This window comes from Trachurus japonicus, chromosome 22 (genome assembly GCF_045865225.1).
Source record: "Trachurus japonicus isolate A0001 chromosome 22, Traja_1.0".
NCBI classification, from domain to species: Eukaryota; Metazoa; Chordata; class Actinopteri; order Carangiformes; family Carangidae; genus Trachurus; species Trachurus japonicus.
In genome coordinates this window covers 15051901-15069751 of record NC_140928.1, presented here as the reverse complement: position 1 = coordinate 15069751, position 17851 = coordinate 15051901, and the positions used below count along the sequence as shown (strand labels likewise).

Below are 17851 nucleotides of genomic sequence, written 5' to 3'. Positions count from 1 at the left end.
GGAAAAGAGGAGAGTATGCATGAATGATGGTTAGACTTTAGGTGAGGTAAGTCTCACCTGCAGCATCATTATGTCTCGTCTGACAACGACTTTATAAATATAATGTAATCCTAGATAAAACATTGGTGAAGATAAAACAAAAAATGCTACGAATAACAGTTTTGGTATGGTAGAACTAACACTTCATACATATCTGACTCAAATGATGTTCTGAGCACTGACACAGTTTCCACAACTGTAGTGGAAACTGCAGTTAGTTACAGTCCAGATGTGTTCCTGCATGTTTTTGAACTGGCGAGCTTGTAACAGATGTCCTCCCTTCTCTTAATGTCAGTCTTTCTTTGCTGACAAATCAAAAACTGCTTGACAAGATAATTATTGCAAAGAGTAGCTGAGTCTGTGCAGGGATCATCAGTATTATTATTATTATTATTTTCCATTATCTAATGGTCATTCCTTGCAATCCATAGCCAATCTGAATCAGCAACATTGGTGTATGACTAAAAGCGATAAGTAATGAATTAAGCTATTGATGAGGTCTTTAGCCGGGGTCATAACTGGCCCCCAGAAGTCAATAATTATCCCGATAAGAATATCTTTATTGCAAAAGTGCACACGGCAGCAAAATCATCACCACACCAAAACATCCCCCTATGGTGTAATTGCCACTGCTTGAAATTATAGTTTTCATTAAAACAAAATGTTCAAGGTTATTGATTGCTTAAATAAGACTCAATATCTTCTCATTTCAAAGCTGAATGAAATTGCTTGGAATAGTAATATCACCCAACTACAGTGTGCATTCATCACAGTTACACTGCCTCATATTGCCGTCCCTCGGGGATTATTAGAGCAAAATAAGTGTATTTAAATGAGTGTAATTTCTAGGAACCAAAGATCCATGCAAAAACATCTGTATGCGCCGCTCAGCCGTACTTCATCACTGTGAACGTACACAATAACCAGAGTAAAAGACAGACATCAAATACAACCACATGCTGTTATGGAGCTCGACTCTAATAACCAGCACAAACTTCTGTGTATTTTTTTCTAAGCTTGAGGCCGTGATACACACAGTATCTTTGGCTGCAGCAGAGTTTTCACAACTCATACTATATAAAGTTGTACCTGAGGCTCAGGTGTCTTTAATCATGTGTCTCCAGTGCCAGTATTGTGCCCTGTGCCTTTCACCGACTCTCCTTGCCCTGAAGAAAGGTTGCACTGGCAAATACACAGACCACAAATAAACAGACAGAACCATGGAGACTGAAAAACAAGTTATATACACATTAGATTCGAGTATAGTTGCTGGAAGCAGGTCTATGTGATGCTCTTGCAATTATGGAAATGGTGATTACCATAATTGCTGGTTAGAGCACTTTTATGTGACCTAATCCAAAAGCAAATGAAAAAATTGGACATAATAATAAAGCAAAACTGAACTAAATGTGAAATAGTTACTACATAGAACTTATAACAAGGGTACTTACATTCTTCCTGGAAGCTGCAGACAAAAGACCTCTGCAGACACAAGCTGTCTGAATCATGGAGGGGGCCTTGCAGGGACTCGCAGAACAACTCCTGTCTTCATACTCCTCTTCAACTATTTTGGCCTCAACCTGCAGGAAAGGAGAAAAAAAATCCCCCTTGGCTCACACTGTACTGTACTGCTGTATTGATTTTGCAAAATATTTATATATTTATGTAACTTGTTCTATTGAGCATTCATTAGCCTTATACTGAGCAGAAAATGATGCTGCACTACAAGTATATTCTTAATTCTGTTTGAAGCTGAAAAACACACAGAAAGGTAAAGCTTAATGGGAGGAAAACGGGGAGACGATGATACACTGTAAGACATGCATTTTGCAGCAAAGCAACCAAAGCAAATGTAAACAGCTTGTTGCACTGTTTATAATGTTTAGATTTGTCTTCCATGGTGTCAAGAAGTAAAATGATCCAAACTGATGAGTTCAGTCAGTAGCACACTGTTAATTTAACTGGAATCAGCACATGGGCCTGTGTGTTTATCTTTGGTGATGTTGATGTTAGTGATTTTGGACTGGATTCAATTCTTACTTCCCGTTAGATAAACAGGGTGTTAAAAGACCACATGCTAAAATTTGACCTCATAAACTGCAGTATTGTATTATGGGTCACCTGATCAAACTGGCAGATCCACCTTCACCTGGCCGTCCTCCTGCACCTCTGCCTCTGCTGCCATTTTGCTCCTTTTGTTTTGCACACTGAACACACTGCCCTCTGAGAAAAGTGATTAATCACAATTACCTCATCTGCTGGCAGTCGCCATCTCATTCTTCTGCACTCTCTCTCTCTCTCTCTCTCTCTCTCTCTCTCCGTCCCTCCATCCCTCACTGCCCTCTCCCTTTTCCTTCTCCTGTTGAACTTCACTCGAGATCAATGTTGCTGTCAAGCCATTTATTTATTTAGAATGGTCCCGCAGACCAAAGGGCCACAGAAAGCCACAGCTGCCGTGCCACAAATATGGCCAGCCAGCGTGAACTTTGGGTCCAGGGTTAGTCCCTGACAGTGACAGGCCGCTCTTGATGCATGTGGGGAATAGCTTATATGGCAACGTCACAGTGTTTCTGTCCTTGTAAACAAACTCCGTTTTGTCTCTGGCTGCTGGATCTTATACCGGATGGAATGTGAATAATGAAACGCACTGCAGAGCTTGAATGGCCTCAATTAATTTCATTTAAATAGTATTGTAAATAAGCAGGCACTGTAAATTAACCGGTGATAAAAGAAGCAATGTATAGAAAAATAGTTCAGTGGTTCACAGGTTTAGCTCAAAGAGGAAATTACACAGCTGCAGAAGATGTAGACTTTATGTTTCTGTTTTTCACTCAGGCATCACATTTGGATCTGATTTTTGCTAGAAGAAGGCAAAATGATGAAATAAATCAGCTGCCAAAAGCTCTGATCCCATACCCGGTGTTGGTTGTGAAAACTACATTTCCCTTTTGAAGGCTTCTAAGAGTAGATTTAGTTGCAGGGAAGACTCATAGCTTTTATCTTTTTAACTGTTGGGCCTTTGGTGATTCCTTTTGAGAGAAGAAACCATACTGTACTATGGGCATGATCAGGTATCCACAGCATGGCCAAGAAAGTGCACCCTGGCCTGGCTACTAATATAAGCCCAACAGGAGAAATATGTTATTTTTCTTCCACTATGAAAGGATGGAAGGTTTCAAACTGTGGCGATTATCCAATTTATTCGACCACAACATATCATGTTATTCGTGGCCCAGGATGAGTCTTTCAAGTTGAGTCGCTGTATTACTGAGCACAGATGGTAAAACAAACACCCATGAAACAGTGCCTACTGAATAACTAAACAGAACAAGATACTTACTCTACAGTAATGATATAGAAAGTATCACTTTTAAACAGCCAGACTGCTCAAATGTTCAAACCCATCAATCGAGCCGAATATTTTGTCACTCCAATGAACTTTTGTCAGCATTTTTTGGGGGGGATTAATATCTTATTGCCATTTAGATTTCTGCATCAGGAGAAAATTGGAGCATTTTGTTTCCCCCCACATAGTTAGCAGGGATTTCTGGATTCATATTCAACAAAATGGCCTGATTGAATTCATCTATGATTTAAGCCCCTTGACGGTGTTTGAAGTCTTGTTCTGTTTAATATTCACAGAAAAGAGTCATGTTTCTTTCAAAGAGCAGCGAGCTGTGCTCTGTTTGGACTTTAAAGAACAGGTTGAGCATTCAAAGAAAGCTCCTCCACCTGCCAAATTCTGGATTTACTCTATGTTTGCAAAACACACACACACCACTCGAGTCCTATCTCCACACTCACACACAGAGGAATATGTAGTTGTGCACACACATACTGTGCCCAAACACATGTATATAGATATAAGTTTGTCTTTGCCAACAGGTTTCTGCATGTTGTCATAGTGAGAGAGGATGGGCTGGAGGAAGAAACAACACTCAGAGACAGAAAGAGAGAGAGGGATTTCTATAGAGCTGCTGTGCCTACCCCCTATCGAGAAGAGAACTGGGTTTCTGGACAGCTGCCTCTGTTGTTTGGTTCTCTCTGGCTTAGCTGTGTGTTTCTTCATCTGGCCTCTGGCTGTGTGCTCAAGGTCCTTTCTAAAGCCTGTGTGTGCAAACTACATGAGGAGACAAAAGAGTGGAGAATACAGGAGTAGAGATTAAGGCATATTTTCACAGACTTCTCTGTGATTCATCATTGACTGTTTTTTTGCTGTTGTTCTGTAAAGGGTGAGAAGAAAAAAGACAAAACACGATGGGTGAAACTTGTTTCTGCTCTCTTTTCAACGCTTTTTTACATTTTCCATTGACCTCAATTTTTCATGAGTTGATATGCTTTGTAGCTCCCCCGTGACTCCTACTGTATTGAATTCATCTGGTTCCAATACATCCCGTGCACAACCTATCAATCACTTGGGAGTGTGGCAAACTAATCATTTATTGATGAAATGGGGCAGCCATGAATTTCTAACTGCATTTGTCTTATTTATCAAGCCAGATCAAACAATGAAAATCCAAACAAGCTTAAAGGGAAAGGGAGGGAGTCGTAGGGAATAACTTATTCTTCAGCAGTAGACAGCAGAAGGTTATTGATGGAGAGGAGAGGGAGAAGAAAAAAAAACAGGCTTGGGACTTAGTTGCATTGTGGGAGAGTGAGGGAGCAGGAGAGGAAAAGAGAGAAAAGAGAGAGGGAGCAGCGGGGAGAGTTCAGAGTGATGTTCAGACAGCAGGGTACACATCTGAATTAATGCTTCCACAAAAGGCAATTTTCTCCTCACGGGCTCCTCATCCCCTCTGTAGGTAGCAAGGTGAGGTATGTCTCCCTTACAGAGAATGAGAGACACAGACACAGAGAGCGGGAGAGAGCAGACTTAATGTTTCTTTTCAGCTACAGTGCTCTTTACTGCGGCTGCCTGGCTGGATCCCTGGGCTGGCTCGGGGGATAGTGTAGTGATCTCAGGCTTCCACCAGAATACACTTCTGGCAATGGTGTTTGCAAGCTCACTAACATGGAGTCTGGGGAATAACCGCGTTGTTTCTTCACTTGTTTGCTTTCTTTAATGCAGAGGCAAAGTCTGTTGGTATTCTTTTGAATTTCTACAGCCGTTGGTGGGCCGAGGGAGAGAAATAAAACAACAAAAGAAGAGTGAAGTTTTGCCTTGTATATTCAGCGATGGGGAGTTGAAACAGAGTTCACACTCCAGTGCCGTAGTGTCCACAACCACACGAGATCAAAGACGGAAGAGCAGTGGCACTGTCGCAGTGGTAAGCTGTTAATTCAGTTTCGTAACCTCAATTCATCCGTTGAGTGATGTGAAACAACTTTTATGCTGAAGATGGGAGTCAAAATATATCTGGGCAGTCAAAAAAATTTGAACAGCGTGTTGTGCATGTTTACAGCTCGGTGCCGAGATGCAAATAGATGCTTATTTAAATCAACAAAGTTATATCAAGACCGTCTCACTCTGGGAGGGGAAAGCAGAGGACGAGGGGCGCTGCAGAGCTGGGAGAGTACAGTACAAGAAGCAGCGCAACTGTGAAACACGGCAGTGGAAAAGCTGAGGTCATCTCCCCTCTCGTTCTGCATTACATATCTACAGTACCGTGTCCTGTGGGAGCAGACAACTGTGTGTATCAGGAGGCCCCAGAGAGAGAGAGACAGAGGGAGAAAGAGAGTGCAAGAGTTAGTGCGAGAGGGGCTCAGGGGGACCCGAGCAGCAAGTAATCTGTAGCCCTCTCAAGTGGCAGAGAACAGGAGTCAACAAGAGGACACTGTGATATGATAGCCAGGGGAAAACAGGGGTCCCAACCAATTGGACCGACCAGCCTCCAGCCATCGTGACTGTGGTATCAGTAGGAGCCACTCCCAAGGCCGGGTCCTCAGCGGAGCAGACATGCTGGCAGCAGCAAGGGGGTATAGTTTTCCACGGGGCATTGCTACTTCCCCTAACCAATGAGCTCATCCAAGAAAAGCAGAGGAATGGGAAGCAGCGGCGAGTCGTTGCTGGTGTCAGAAAGTGCTGCTCTTGGAGGTTTACTGTAGTCAGACTTTCTGGGCTGTTTTCACAGGATGCTTAGTGTAAAGTACAAATGCGCCGCTCATTCTGATTACTGTAATGTGAAAGTACTTTGCTTTGATGCACACCATTATTCTTTTTTTTTACCCCCTCTTTGTCTCTTTGCATTCTGCTCTCCCCTATTAATCTTCTCTTTCTGCTATGTCTACCTCAAAGTGTTCTACCTCATCATGTCTGTGAACACCTAACTCAGCATATATGCTCGCTTCCAACAGGGACATGGTGTGCTGGAGAGTTTCAATATTACACTCTGCAGAGCCGTCAGCTCAGACTTCAGTAGTTGCTCCAGACCAGATGTCTCATTCAGCGGTGCAGAAACGCTCCGCCGCTAGGTACAGACGGGACAGGACAGACACCATTACCGTACAGTGAGGTGGCATGAGCAAGGTTACATTTTACACAGCCTCACTTGGCATGTTTAAATTATCTTTTTACAGGCATTTCTATCCAGACTGCTGTTGTTTTGTGAGGTCAAACTGGAATTAATGGCAGACATGACCCTATAAATGTATGTATAATCAGTAAGCTAAACAACTGACAGATCAAGACAGAGTGGGCAATATTTGTCACATGTATCTTTCCCCTCTGAAAGGTCCTTATTAACTGGTCAAATCATGTTTACAAATTCATGAGGGATGAGACGAAGAGGCAAGGGGAGTAAAATGCGGCAGCATCATGTCTTGTGAATGACTAATACTACAATGAGCTGCTGGATGCAAAACACAGCCATAGCTCTGTCTCTGTCTCCACCTCATGGTACTGTGTGAAATGGCAAAAGCTGTGGTCTTGGCATTTCAGATTCACTCACCCAGTGTGCTCGGTCTGAACATCAGTAAAGCAAAGTTGGATACTAGTGTGGTTTTTCATCTGTTGTTCTACGTCTGGATATGTTTTAATGGGCTCAAAAAAAAAGCTTCAAATAAGGCACAGCAGTAAAGCTGATTCAAATAAGCTACTAATAAATATTCATGTTTTTTTCCTTAGTATAATGGAAGGCAACCACATATACAGCTAGAGATGAGGTTAGGGGTATTTTTCTCCATCTGAAAAAATTGGCATCTGCCACCGCACTGTCATCTTTCATGGTTAGAAAAATCAGATGTCAGACACATCTCTCACACGGGGGCCCCATCGCTACCTCAACCTGCTGAGTGAGCATATTCGCATCTTCAGTGTGTGATCTGGTGTTCATCTCGGGGCCCACAGCAGTGCAATCCTCACATGGATTCAAAGCATTTCACTGTCTACTTAATCACAATACAAATTGTCCCGGTTCTGGTTTGAATAAGAGATTTTTTCTGTTGTTTTCAGTCAGTGAAGTCCCCCTGGTGCATATGATCTGTCTATGAGGCTCACTGCACTTGATCAAGTGGGCCAGTCCGTCTCTGTGGGGATTACCCATCAAAGTGGAAAGCAACGGTAACTCAATGCCTCCCGCAGACAGTGATTGATGATAGCGCTGTTTCATAACGAATTACACCCCCACAACAAGTCTCACACGTGGGAAATGTTAATTGAAATGCTGTGTGCGCAAAGATATGCTTTTCCACTGCGATGCTATCAAGGTGTTACAACAATAAACTGAGGTGAAATTAGGGGGGGGAAATGTAACAGTTTTGCATGTTGCAAGAATGTGAACAACCAGATGGCAAACTGCACCCAACTCTGAAGCAGCTGTACTCACCACATCCTTTGCATGTCTTGTCTTTCTAATAGGAGGCAGGATGTCTTGACTGCAGGGAAGAAAAGGGGAAACCAAAGCTGACAAAGACATTTTTCCCTTTCCTTTTTTAATCAATACAGGAACCCAGCACTTATTTGATTTGTATAAATAAAGACTTATGTCACCGACTAAACCAACATAATGTGTGTACCTTCCAAAATAAAATCCCCTTGGGACCTTCCGCTCATAAGAGTGTTGAACTTTTCTGCGCCACCTGCAACACGGTTGTTCTCCAGTGCACTGGAAACCGCAGACAGGGTCTTCATCTAATAAGCAAAGCCTGGAAATCCAAGTGAAGAAACAGCACAAACTTAAGCAATGCATTGTGGTTGTTTCATGTTGTTCTTTATAAATACCAGCAGGTTTCCAAATAAGCAGATATTGCCGAACAAGCTCTTTTGGATGAATTCCAGTCAGCACATCACAAACCAATATGATCCCAGTGACTAATTAGAAATACTTCTACTCTGCTAAATATATTTGAACTGAGGGGAAAATAATCTGAGCCATTGGATTTACATTAGGCTACATGAACCCAAAGAGTTCTCCTGAGTGGCTTTGCACTAACCATCCTATGCCATACATATCCTTACCTTATATTTTGTTTTATTTGGGCATTTGTAACTAGGTGTTGGAGGTTTTCTATAGTATGCAGATGCTGATACAATCCACTGATACAGTTCAGTTTTCTAACTAATAATTTCACAAATCAAGTGAATAAGGTTACAACCAGCTTACTTTAACCCTCACCTCGTCTAAACCTAGACTAGAATCTACCATATCTTTATTATTTTATTAGGCTATTAGCTACTATCGAGGATAATAGATGCGCTTCCAGTTTATTGCTACAGTTGTGTGTTTTTGGACGGCAGTATACTGTATTAACCACTAGGTGTCACAGTTACGAACTTCATTTATCGGTGAACCTTGGTGTTGGGACAGTTTGGCCGATCTGGGACACCGTAGTGTTGAGGTGTCGTTCATTTTTATTTCTTTTACAAGGTAAGCCTGTAACGGAAATATCTTAACATAAATCGCACATTCGGTCTTTTTTTAGTTACCCTGTCTGTAAGAAGTTACTAAACCATTTGCCGCGGTCTGTGACATCAACATCATAGTATTTGTCCATATGCTCGTAAATTTGGCTAGCCGCCCTCCCGTCAAATGTGCACCTGTTCAGTTGAAGCAGTAATGTTAACGTACCGGTATGTGGGATTAGTTTTTGAGACCCTAACTGCTTGTTTTCCGGTCATGGAAAACACACAAAGCAAGAAAAAATAAGTTAAATGTCATAGAAAAACTCTTACCTCTGTCTCTCTGTGACTTTTGAGTGAACGCAAACGATTTAAAAGCATGTGCTACATCCTGGCTAGCCAAAGATATTCAATCCCAGCATCCCTAGCCCTTAGCGGCCCACGTGACACTACGCAGCCAATCAAATTTGGGGATTATTACTGTATTGCGCTAGCCTGACGAATAATCTTTCAGTCATAATAAAATCAAAAATTGATAATGATGACATAGGATAATCGTTTTTTTGTTTGTATTTTATTTTATGGACACCTTACGTTTCTTCCCTTTACCACTCATCACTATTAGCATTAATCAAAACTATCATAACTCTCCAATGTGGCTTCTTTCTGGATAAACATGTCCAATTTTACAAACTCAAGTAAAGAAAAAACAAAAAAAACGGTATCAGTAGGTGTAACAGGATGTTTTTTTATCTCCTTATTTTTATGCACTGTTGTGATATCTACCATTCACAGACCTTTTCTTCGCCACAGATTATCTGCCAATCCACTGTTGGACAGAGCTGTCTAAATTGTTTACCACAAAGGTAACCAGAGATTCCACCAACAATGGCACCTAATTGGTTTAGGCCAGACAAGTCCTGGTCAATGAAATGCATAATTCATCTCAGCATTAATTATTCATTTCTTAAGGGACGGGTGGTGGTGGGCTTTATTAGGAGAACTGCATCATGCATATTCAAATTCCTCATCTTAGAGCGGTGCAATATTATCTCAGCTGGGATGCCCATCCCAAAAAACAATAGCAGCCGGGGCTGTAAGACAACTTCTATTAATCACACAACTAAACCATTGAGGATTTTCAAAGAAGAAAATGTCATACTAACCCACGGTGTGTAATGTCTTGTTTTTGTCTTTCAGCAACCATTACGCTGTCAGACAATTACCAAGTGTAATTAATTTATTATTTTTGTCAAGCCTCTTGTGTTTAGTTGACACATTATTTTTTAATAATAGTCATGTTACAGAAAATCTGTCTGTGTTAATTTAACTTAGTGCAACAAACAAGACTGCAATGTGTTAAATCCACAATGTGTGTTTAATCCACAGCATCAGATTCAATTCACTGCCTAAAACAGATTTTAACATTTTCTCCAAGGAAATAATAATATAGAGAGATTACCAACAGTTAAGTCACAATAAATGTATCCTTTAAAGCATGACTGCTAATATATAAATTAAAATGTATGTTTGGTTTGTTTTTGTCTTAGTGATGCTCCTCCTGTGAAATGCAGTGGGTGGTTTCCCAAAGAGATGACTCCTGTGCCTTGTCGATTGGAGGATCAGGGAGCAGTGGTGGGAGAGTTTCACTTGACAATCTCAAAGGTCAATGCCACTCATTTTTTGTTGTACATATAATGTACAATTTGTTATCACTGTTTCCCACAGTTGGTAAGTCAGAAGATGTAAACATGCACTGATTAAAGTGAGAAACTGGAATGTGGATGTTTTAAGATGTGAGGTCACTTGAGCTATTGCACCCCAAGGATCTCTTGCCTAAAATGAATGTCAGAATTTAATTTAGCTACTTTAGTTTGAACAATTATAACTTTAACTGTTCAGTCATAACTTTAATGTTAACATCTGTGCTGTTTTTACTAATATTTGGTGTCAAAAAGTCCAGTAAACCTGTTGTAAGAGATCATTACAGTGCAGTACAATTTATATGCACTGGGTGGTGGCTGTGTAACACTGACTCAGGATTCAGTTCATAGCACTGTTCCACTAAATTTAGTCAGCTCAGGGACAGACAATAATGTGCAAACATTGTGTCTCTTTCTTGGATTATTAGTGAATGTTTATTGTACAACAACCTCCACATAACTTCTTATATGGATATGAATATAAGATGCATAGTGTATTCGATTTCTCTCATTAAAAGCACCCAACTGGAAACAAAATCTTTCTTTAATTTCTTATGTTTTCTACAAAATCTACAGCCCTCTGCATTTGCTCATTTGCCTTGTTTGTTGATGGCACTGTAGCAGATATTGCTTGGTAAATACAGTAGTTTGCATAACAAAAACTTTAGTATATTACCTAGAATGCTGTTGAAAACATTAATGAATCACAGCATGTGAAATTAAGGTTGCACTTAAAGTGAGTCAAATTCCAACATGTAGAACAAACACTCAGGTTATTGTGTGAGTTCAGAAAAAAAGGCTTATAAGTTTGTAAAGACAGAAAATAATGTTTGCACAACTTACATGCCATTTTGTCATCTTATTTACAGATAGAAAGAAACGCACAAACATTATCTTTTGTTCCATTATATTCGTCAAATCTTTTAGCAGCTGTTCACTACAGACTGCACTCAGACACTGTCTTTGTCAAATTCACAGACAAAATACATGGTTGGGTGGCACGCTACGTCAGTCCACTCTCCAGAGGCCAACATCTCGGCACAGTCCTCGTCGTCATAGGCGTTGTTGGGCTCTCCTTTCCTCCATTTGCTGAAAGTGGTCATGGGAGAGCGATCCACGTAGGTGAAAACACCCTCTCGGTCCAGGTCATGAATGCCAATGTAGACTCTGTTCAGGCCCGCCTCGGTAATGTATCCTGCAATGGCCGCGTTGGCTCCCTCATCCTTGGGCATGGCCAGGTGCCCTCCCCTCGTCTGACAGTAGACCTCGGCGTCGGCGTAGCGTTTCTCCTCCTTCACCAACAGATAGACTTTACTGTCTGTCTCTTTTATGCCAGCAACAGCTGCAGGGGAGGGCAGTGCTGAAAAATGAGCACTTGTATATCTATAAATTTCACATTGACATGCCCAGCATTTGCAGTACTTTGAGCAGGGGGAGGAAAGTAATAGCAAGGATAAAGGAAGTCAGACAAGAATTTTGAAATGTTAACAAAAGAAGTGCTTTAGAAGAGAGAGGAAAAAAAGGAAGAATGTGAAGATCATACCATTTTTAATGAATTTCAGTTCAGCGGAAAGTTGGGCCACAAGAATGTCCATTTCTCCAATCATCTTTCTCATGGGCGTGCACTCACATGGGATACCTGATAAGGCAAGAATGTGGTGGGTCACTACATCATATACTAATGAATCATTCTCAGATATCGCCAAATGTTTTTATTTGGACCTGCAACAGTCTTGACTAACAAGATAAATAAGCTGATGATATCTCACCTGGCTCTCCATCAGGGCCTCTTGGACCTGGATCCCCCCTGTCTCCTTTTACCCCTGGAATATGAAATTTGTTTGTTTTTTTATACAATATTTGCTCATTTATTTCTCAGTCAACAAAGCCGCAGTTGTGTATTTTATAATAACCTTTCATTCCACTTGGGCCCACTTTTCCGTAACGTCCCATAATTCCTTTCTGTCCTTGCAGACCAGGTTGCCCTAAAAAAGAAAAGTCAGTGTGACAGCAACATGTTAGAACAGAAACACAGCATACATCTATCCAAATATCCAAATTTAAGTCAGTGAAAAAACAAGCTGAATTTCTTTTAAACCACTATTTACTTTTTCAAGGTAGGTCAATTTAAATGAAGAGTCTGAGACTTCTCTTTTGAAAGCATGAGAACACCCTCCACTCCTCATTAAGGTCTTCAGTAAACACTTTCACAGCAGTGGATTCTGCAGATCATTTCTCCTCCAACCTCTCACCCAAATGTAAACACTTGACCATATCTGGATAGCCTGTTGGTGATGTAACAGCACATTATCAGCCCAAGCAATGCGATCTTTACCCTAGTTCTTTTTTCTTTTTTTTTTGTTTCAGCTTAGTGGTACTGGTAAACCAAAAAAAAACGGAGAAAAAGAAGAGGATGCATAAGCATGTGTGTCTGTTAAATATTTTCTTATCTTCCTTTGTTGTGAGTACAAAAACTATACCTGGCTCTCCAGGCGGGCCAACTCTTCCCGGCCTCCCTGGTGCTCCTTTTTGTCCTTTCTCTCCCGGTTCTCCTTTTGTAGGGGGGAAAAAAAAACAGTAAATATGAAGACAGATACTGTTTTTGTTCACCTTGTATTTTTTGTTTGTGTGTATAAGAATGACATGCCTTTGAGTCCAGGAACAAGGATCTGAACAGTGCAGCCCTCCTCTACCAAGTCCTGCCCATAAGATGTCTGCACTGATAAGAAACTCAACATCACAGACATTAGCACCATTAGTAGTAAGAGCTTGTCTCCTCTCATTCTTCAACATGGGCTGGTTAATGGGCTACACTGGAGAAACAAGAGAGATTACGAGAGTGCGAAATGATTAAGAATTATTCGCAAAACAAAACAATTTAAGTTGGGCTATAGATATACGTATATTCAGAAGCAAAACAGTAATGCAACTTAATCAGATGATGTGTTAGCAACGTTGTACCCCCTGGAGAATTGTATAAACATCCACCATACGTCTGAAGCAGGCATAGATGGTAGCTTGATAAGGAAAATGATTAGTTTAAACCAAAGATCAAGTTCTGGTAGAAATAGCTGTTTAGAAAGGACATATGAGAGTTATATCTGCTAAGACCAAAGACATTTTCAGCTTCACTTAGGAAATCTTTGCATTGAGTAACCCCTAAGGGAAAACAATAGTCAGAAAGGTGTAAACAGTGTACTGAATTTGAGAATATGCATGGCCTACCTGTAGAGGAACTCTCCAGACAGAGGGGAGAAGAACTGCCAGTTTGCAAAGACTTGCAGAGGCTTTGTACGATGGCGGTACTACAGAAACATTTCATGTTCCTGCACACGCACCACAGAATGTGTGTGATAGGACATTCGTAAACAGTTCACAGATAAAGTCCGAAGCAGCTGGGGCTCCACAGATAATTGGCTGGGAAAGTGGTCAAGTGATTGACAGCGGAGGGGCCGGATAAATCCTCCAACTGAACAACTTTGTCAGATGTTTAGAAAAGCAAAGGAAACTTATCAGGTATTTTAAGTTCCAGTTTGTATGGGTTTGCCTGAACTTTCTCCACTTTTTCAGGAAACTTATCTCATGAGGGTTTGTGTGGCAATGGATAATACACTACACACTATATTAATGATGTGAGTTAGTTCTTCTAATATATTCTTATGTTCTGTGTGATTAAAAACACCCTAAAATGCACCATATTTGTCCAGTGCCACACAGCATACTCTTATGTAATTTCTTTTTAATTAAAAATTAATGTGTGAAGATGATGATACTGGTACTGTACACTAGACCCAAATATATACATACATATACATAAAAGTTGAATATGATAAGTTGTTGCCCAGGCCTCTACCAAACACTCACGGAGGATTTTCATTCAGGGAGTCAAATTAACATCATGATTACTTTTCCCGTTGCACTCTGGTTGGTGCTTCTGAGAAGAAGAGCAGAGATACTTGGTGTAACTTCAAGCTGACATTTACAACACAGTATTTCTCTTTTAACTTTTGTAATTAGTTAAATTTCATTTTCTAAGACATGACTACAAAGAGTTTGTAATAATATGCCTAAGAGTCATGTCCTCTGAAGAAATTAGAATTTTATATGAAAACTGTAGTTCACTATATTGAGCTTCTGACACATTTTTCCACAGCTCACTTGTTCCTTGTGATGTTCAATTCTCCAGTGCGTCTCTTTCCTGCTCTTTGCCTGAAAGTGATTTGTAATTAGATTGGGATTTGTCCTAAAACATGCAGACCTGCTACTCCCCAATATGGCCACTTGATGGAGCCATTGCCTATGCATGCACAGTACAGGACTTGAAAATAAGTATCTCCAGCTATTTTTATTTGCAGTTTGTTAGTCAGTACTTCAGTGACCCACACGTGTTATGATAGCAAAAGCCATTCATGCTTCAAGAAGACTTCAGCCTCAATAGTCTGTTTACTGTTGCAGTGCAGTGCTCTGTCTTAGACTTTGCCAGAGTGAAAAAAGATATGATCAAATTAACAAAACAGTGAGTCATTGCTGTATCCTAGTGGTTGCTAGACTGGGAAAAATAATATATGTCTGTGCCTGACGTCGTCAAGTGGTGCTTGTCTTTATGTGCATAATTTAGGAAGTCATGCAATTACTAACTTGGTCTTAAACCTGTGAACATAAAATGCCATGTTAATGTTTACATGCTGTCATCTAGTGTCTGTAATGAGATATGGTTCAATAGGGGAGTATCAGATGTCCTAATTAGATTTAAAAAACCCAGTGGCTGCTCTCAGTGGTGGATTGGGTGTCTCCTTCAAAAATCCCCCCCAAAAGTTTTATATTACCTGACTCTGAAATATTCATGACTCAAGGCAACATTTGCTGTGTCTTTTCAAGGTGGCCAATGAAGTAGTAGTAGTAGTTGTGTGGACTAAATGTATCCCTTAACTCCAGTGTTGGCACAAAGTAATTAATATAAATTGTAAAACTAGGCCACCCATATTCACACACTGATTTATCTTTTTATCAAATCAAATGTCAAGTTTATACTAAAGCCTGAATGGGTGCAAGCAAGTGTACCTGCAACTTATCATTTCCCACTCCTATAATTTGTGTGTAGGCTATGACAGAATGGATGTTGGATCACATAGGCCTAACATAATCGCTTTAAATAAACATTATTGTTTTCTTTGTAATGTTGCTGTGTGAGAGAAATTGTTCATTTGTTAAATATGGCCACTATCTCTCCCCATTTAAATGTTTACCTCTGTGGTGCAGAAAAGCTACCTGACACAGGATCTTACGAGCCGCACTTAAACGGCCCGTCAGTGACTGTACAGTCAGGGTGACGTCACCTGTGCTCACCGGAGCGCGAGCGCAGCCTGTCATCCAGACAGCCTGCTGCTCCACTGTCCGGTCCTGTCCTGTCCTGCCCTGTCCTGTCCCAGGAGGAGAGAAAGACCGAGAAAGCTGGACTACAGCGACATCCGCATGAGGGACTTAAAACCTGTCGCTGTCTCCCTGCACGTACATTTCGCTGTCTGAGGGATACGAGTCGTAAGTGTCCCCTCTTTTGTCCAACTTTTACACTTTGCAGCGAATAGCCAGGCTCAGCAGCAGCTCTGGGTAGCTACTGTATTAATTTCACAGAAGGTCAGCTATCATTGCTGGAATGAGTGCAGTTACTGTAGTTTTCTTTGTATGCTAACCACTAATGATTGTATCTGTTGAGCATCAAGCTTTACCCACATTAGGTATCAGACTCTCTCAGTAGTTATTCCTAAGGGGCTTAGTGCAGTTAGTTCCTTGTATAGACGGTGGATATTTGTATAAATTCATCTAATTGCCATGAGGTTATCTTGAGCTCAATCCAAAAGCCCCTGGAAAACCTTATAGCAGTATATCACTTATGTACTGTACTACTGTGTTTTCCCATAGTAGCTTAATGTTTAACTGTGTTTTGAAGTGTCATGGTTTCAGTTTTTATTTTCCTATGCTGTGTTTTCATTCAGTTCCCTCATGTCTCCTCACTTTAGCCCTCTCTCATTATTGCAAAGTCTTCCTACCCTCTTTTAAACCAAAACTTAACCCTGTCAGACTGTGGATTTTAAAGGATACAGCACTTGAAAGTATGAACTTTGCGTACGTGGGTCTTCATCCTGTTGCCCCGTGGTCATTATCCAATGATTTCCATGTCCCCTTTTGCCTGGTAGAGAACAGGAAACAAGAGGCAGGAAGGAAGAGGCGTGTTTGTGTGTCCTGCTTTGCCTCTGAGCCCCAGTCTCCCATTCGTGTGTGTGTGTGTATGTTTATGTTTCCTCCTTTTCCATACAGTAATTTTCTTTGTTTCATGTGACACTTTTGCAATTTGCATTGTCCTGCTAACTGATCACTTACTTTTATTTGCTAGGCTTAGCTCTCATTTGAAACGTCTCACCTCACTGTCTGGATTAGGGTCAAATACTAAGAGGATTTAAAGCTGCAGAGTCAAAGTTACTCATGAGGGACGGGTCTCAGCTGAGCAGTGAGTGATGCCTTTGCTTTGTGGTGTAGACTTTTAAGGTATAAGGTTGTCTCTCTAAGTGATATACCAGAGTGTTTGGGGGTTTGCCTTGAAAATTGCATGTGGATCCTTTAGCTCTTGGTTCAGGGAGCACCGCTGTACATGATGAAGACGGATGTGTTATATATACAGTAGAGCCACGTCTACAGCAGACTGGCACAGATGGGATGCTTTTGTATATCAAACAAGCATTAATTTTGTCTTAAGCGCGTTCTGTTTATTTCTGTCATTATACCCAGATCTGTGTCGTCATGTTGGCTTGAGCTGGGTGTATTTCCTGTATGGACATAATGTATTTAAACTTAACTACAAGAAGGACATTTTTTGTGATTATCAGTCGTCCATGTTATGTTTGGATGTGTTTAAACACACCATTAAAAGCCCTACAGTTTTAGTGTGTGACAGGGATGTATTATATATAACCTTTATTTCACTTCGAAAGACCATTGAGGGGGAGTCCTCATTTACAATGGTGTCGAGAAAAGTTCACAGCAACACAACAAAACACAAAACAATAGGCACATAGTTGTCCAAGTCTCTGAAAGACACAGACAGAGCCTTTTCATTTGCCACAGTCAACTCTAATCAGTGTTGTAGAATAAGATTTCTGATTGAACTCTCAGTGTGAAGACAATTATTTGGCTCTGCAAAGAGGTTCAAAAGGCTTCTACCACTGTGCCACTCAATCAACTCCTTTTTGCTGTAGTTTTGGTCTTTACGATGGGCCGGTGCTTTGATGTGAGATATTGTCCTCTCGCTCTGCTGTTGGGCTACATATGGCAAAGGGAA

General features: G+C 40.8%; 3 protein-coding genes across 7 annotated transcripts in view; 1 reads left to right on the top strand and 2 right to left on the bottom strand.

Annotated features, from left to right (window-relative positions):
• The window catches only part of dcdc2c (doublecortin domain containing 2C), a 39879-nt gene extending 31453 nt beyond the window's left edge, over positions 1 to 8426 (bottom strand). Inside the window, 10 exon segments of the mRNA XM_085768022.1 lie at positions 1129 to 1221; positions 1491 to 1514; positions 1516 to 1556; positions 1559 to 1646; positions 2171 to 2262; positions 4027 to 4159; positions 7803 to 7846; positions 7993 to 8086; positions 8088 to 8121; positions 8410 to 8426. Coding sequence (XP_085624148.1) covers positions 1129 to 1221; positions 1491 to 1514; positions 1516 to 1556; positions 1559 to 1646; positions 2171 to 2262; positions 4027 to 4159; positions 7803 to 7846; positions 7993 to 8086; positions 8088 to 8121; positions 8410 to 8426 — 660 coding nt within the window.
• A 1957-nt stretch (positions 8427 to 10383) lies between these two features.
• Positions 10384 to 17851, top strand: part of myo6b (myosin VIb) — a 40908-nt gene continuing 33440 nt past the window's right edge. For 2 of the 4 annotated variants that reach the window (XM_085768463.1, XM_085768460.1), the window contains exons 1-2: positions 10384 to 10480; positions 15778 to 16056. The gene's annotated coding sequence lies outside the window, so the exon portion shown is untranslated. Of the gene's footprint in view, positions 10481 to 15777; positions 16057 to 17851 lie in introns of those variants that run through there. The other 2 variants (XM_085768462.1, XM_085768461.1) reach the window with 1 other exon arrangement.
• Positions 10939 to 13870, bottom strand: colec11 (collectin sub-family member 11). 2 transcript variants are annotated; one of them, XM_085768464.1, is made up of 7 exons: positions 13744 to 13870; positions 13166 to 13331; positions 12999 to 13070; positions 12432 to 12503; positions 12288 to 12341; positions 12062 to 12157; positions 10939 to 11878 (listed from the first exon to the last, which is right to left on the bottom strand). In XM_085768464.1, exons 2-7 carry the CDS (start codon positions 13299 to 13301, stop codon positions 11469 to 11471), a joined length of 840 nt encoding a protein of 279 aa, XP_085624590.1. In that variant the 5' UTR covers positions 13302 to 13331; positions 13744 to 13870; the 3' UTR covers positions 10939 to 11468. The 2 variants fall into 2 exon arrangements, with proteins under 2 accessions (XP_085624590.1, XP_085624591.1); XM_085768465.1 differs by having other exon boundaries at positions 10939 to 11860.

Excerpts from the sequence above, each read along its gene's own strand:
- colec11 (XM_085768464.1), bottom strand. The coding sequence starts at position 13,301 with ATGAGAGGAGACAAGCTCTTACTACTAATGGTGCTAATGTCTGTGATG. Across the intron at positions 12,504-12,998 it reads TGGCCCGCCTGGAGAGCCAG|GGCAACCTGGTCTGCAAGGA; the intron begins GTATAGTTTTTG and ends TTTCTTTTTTAG. Across the intron at positions 12,342-12,431 it reads GGGCCCAAGTGGAATGAAAG|GGGTAAAAGGAGACAGGGGG; the intron begins GTTATTATAAAA and ends TTCATATTCCAG.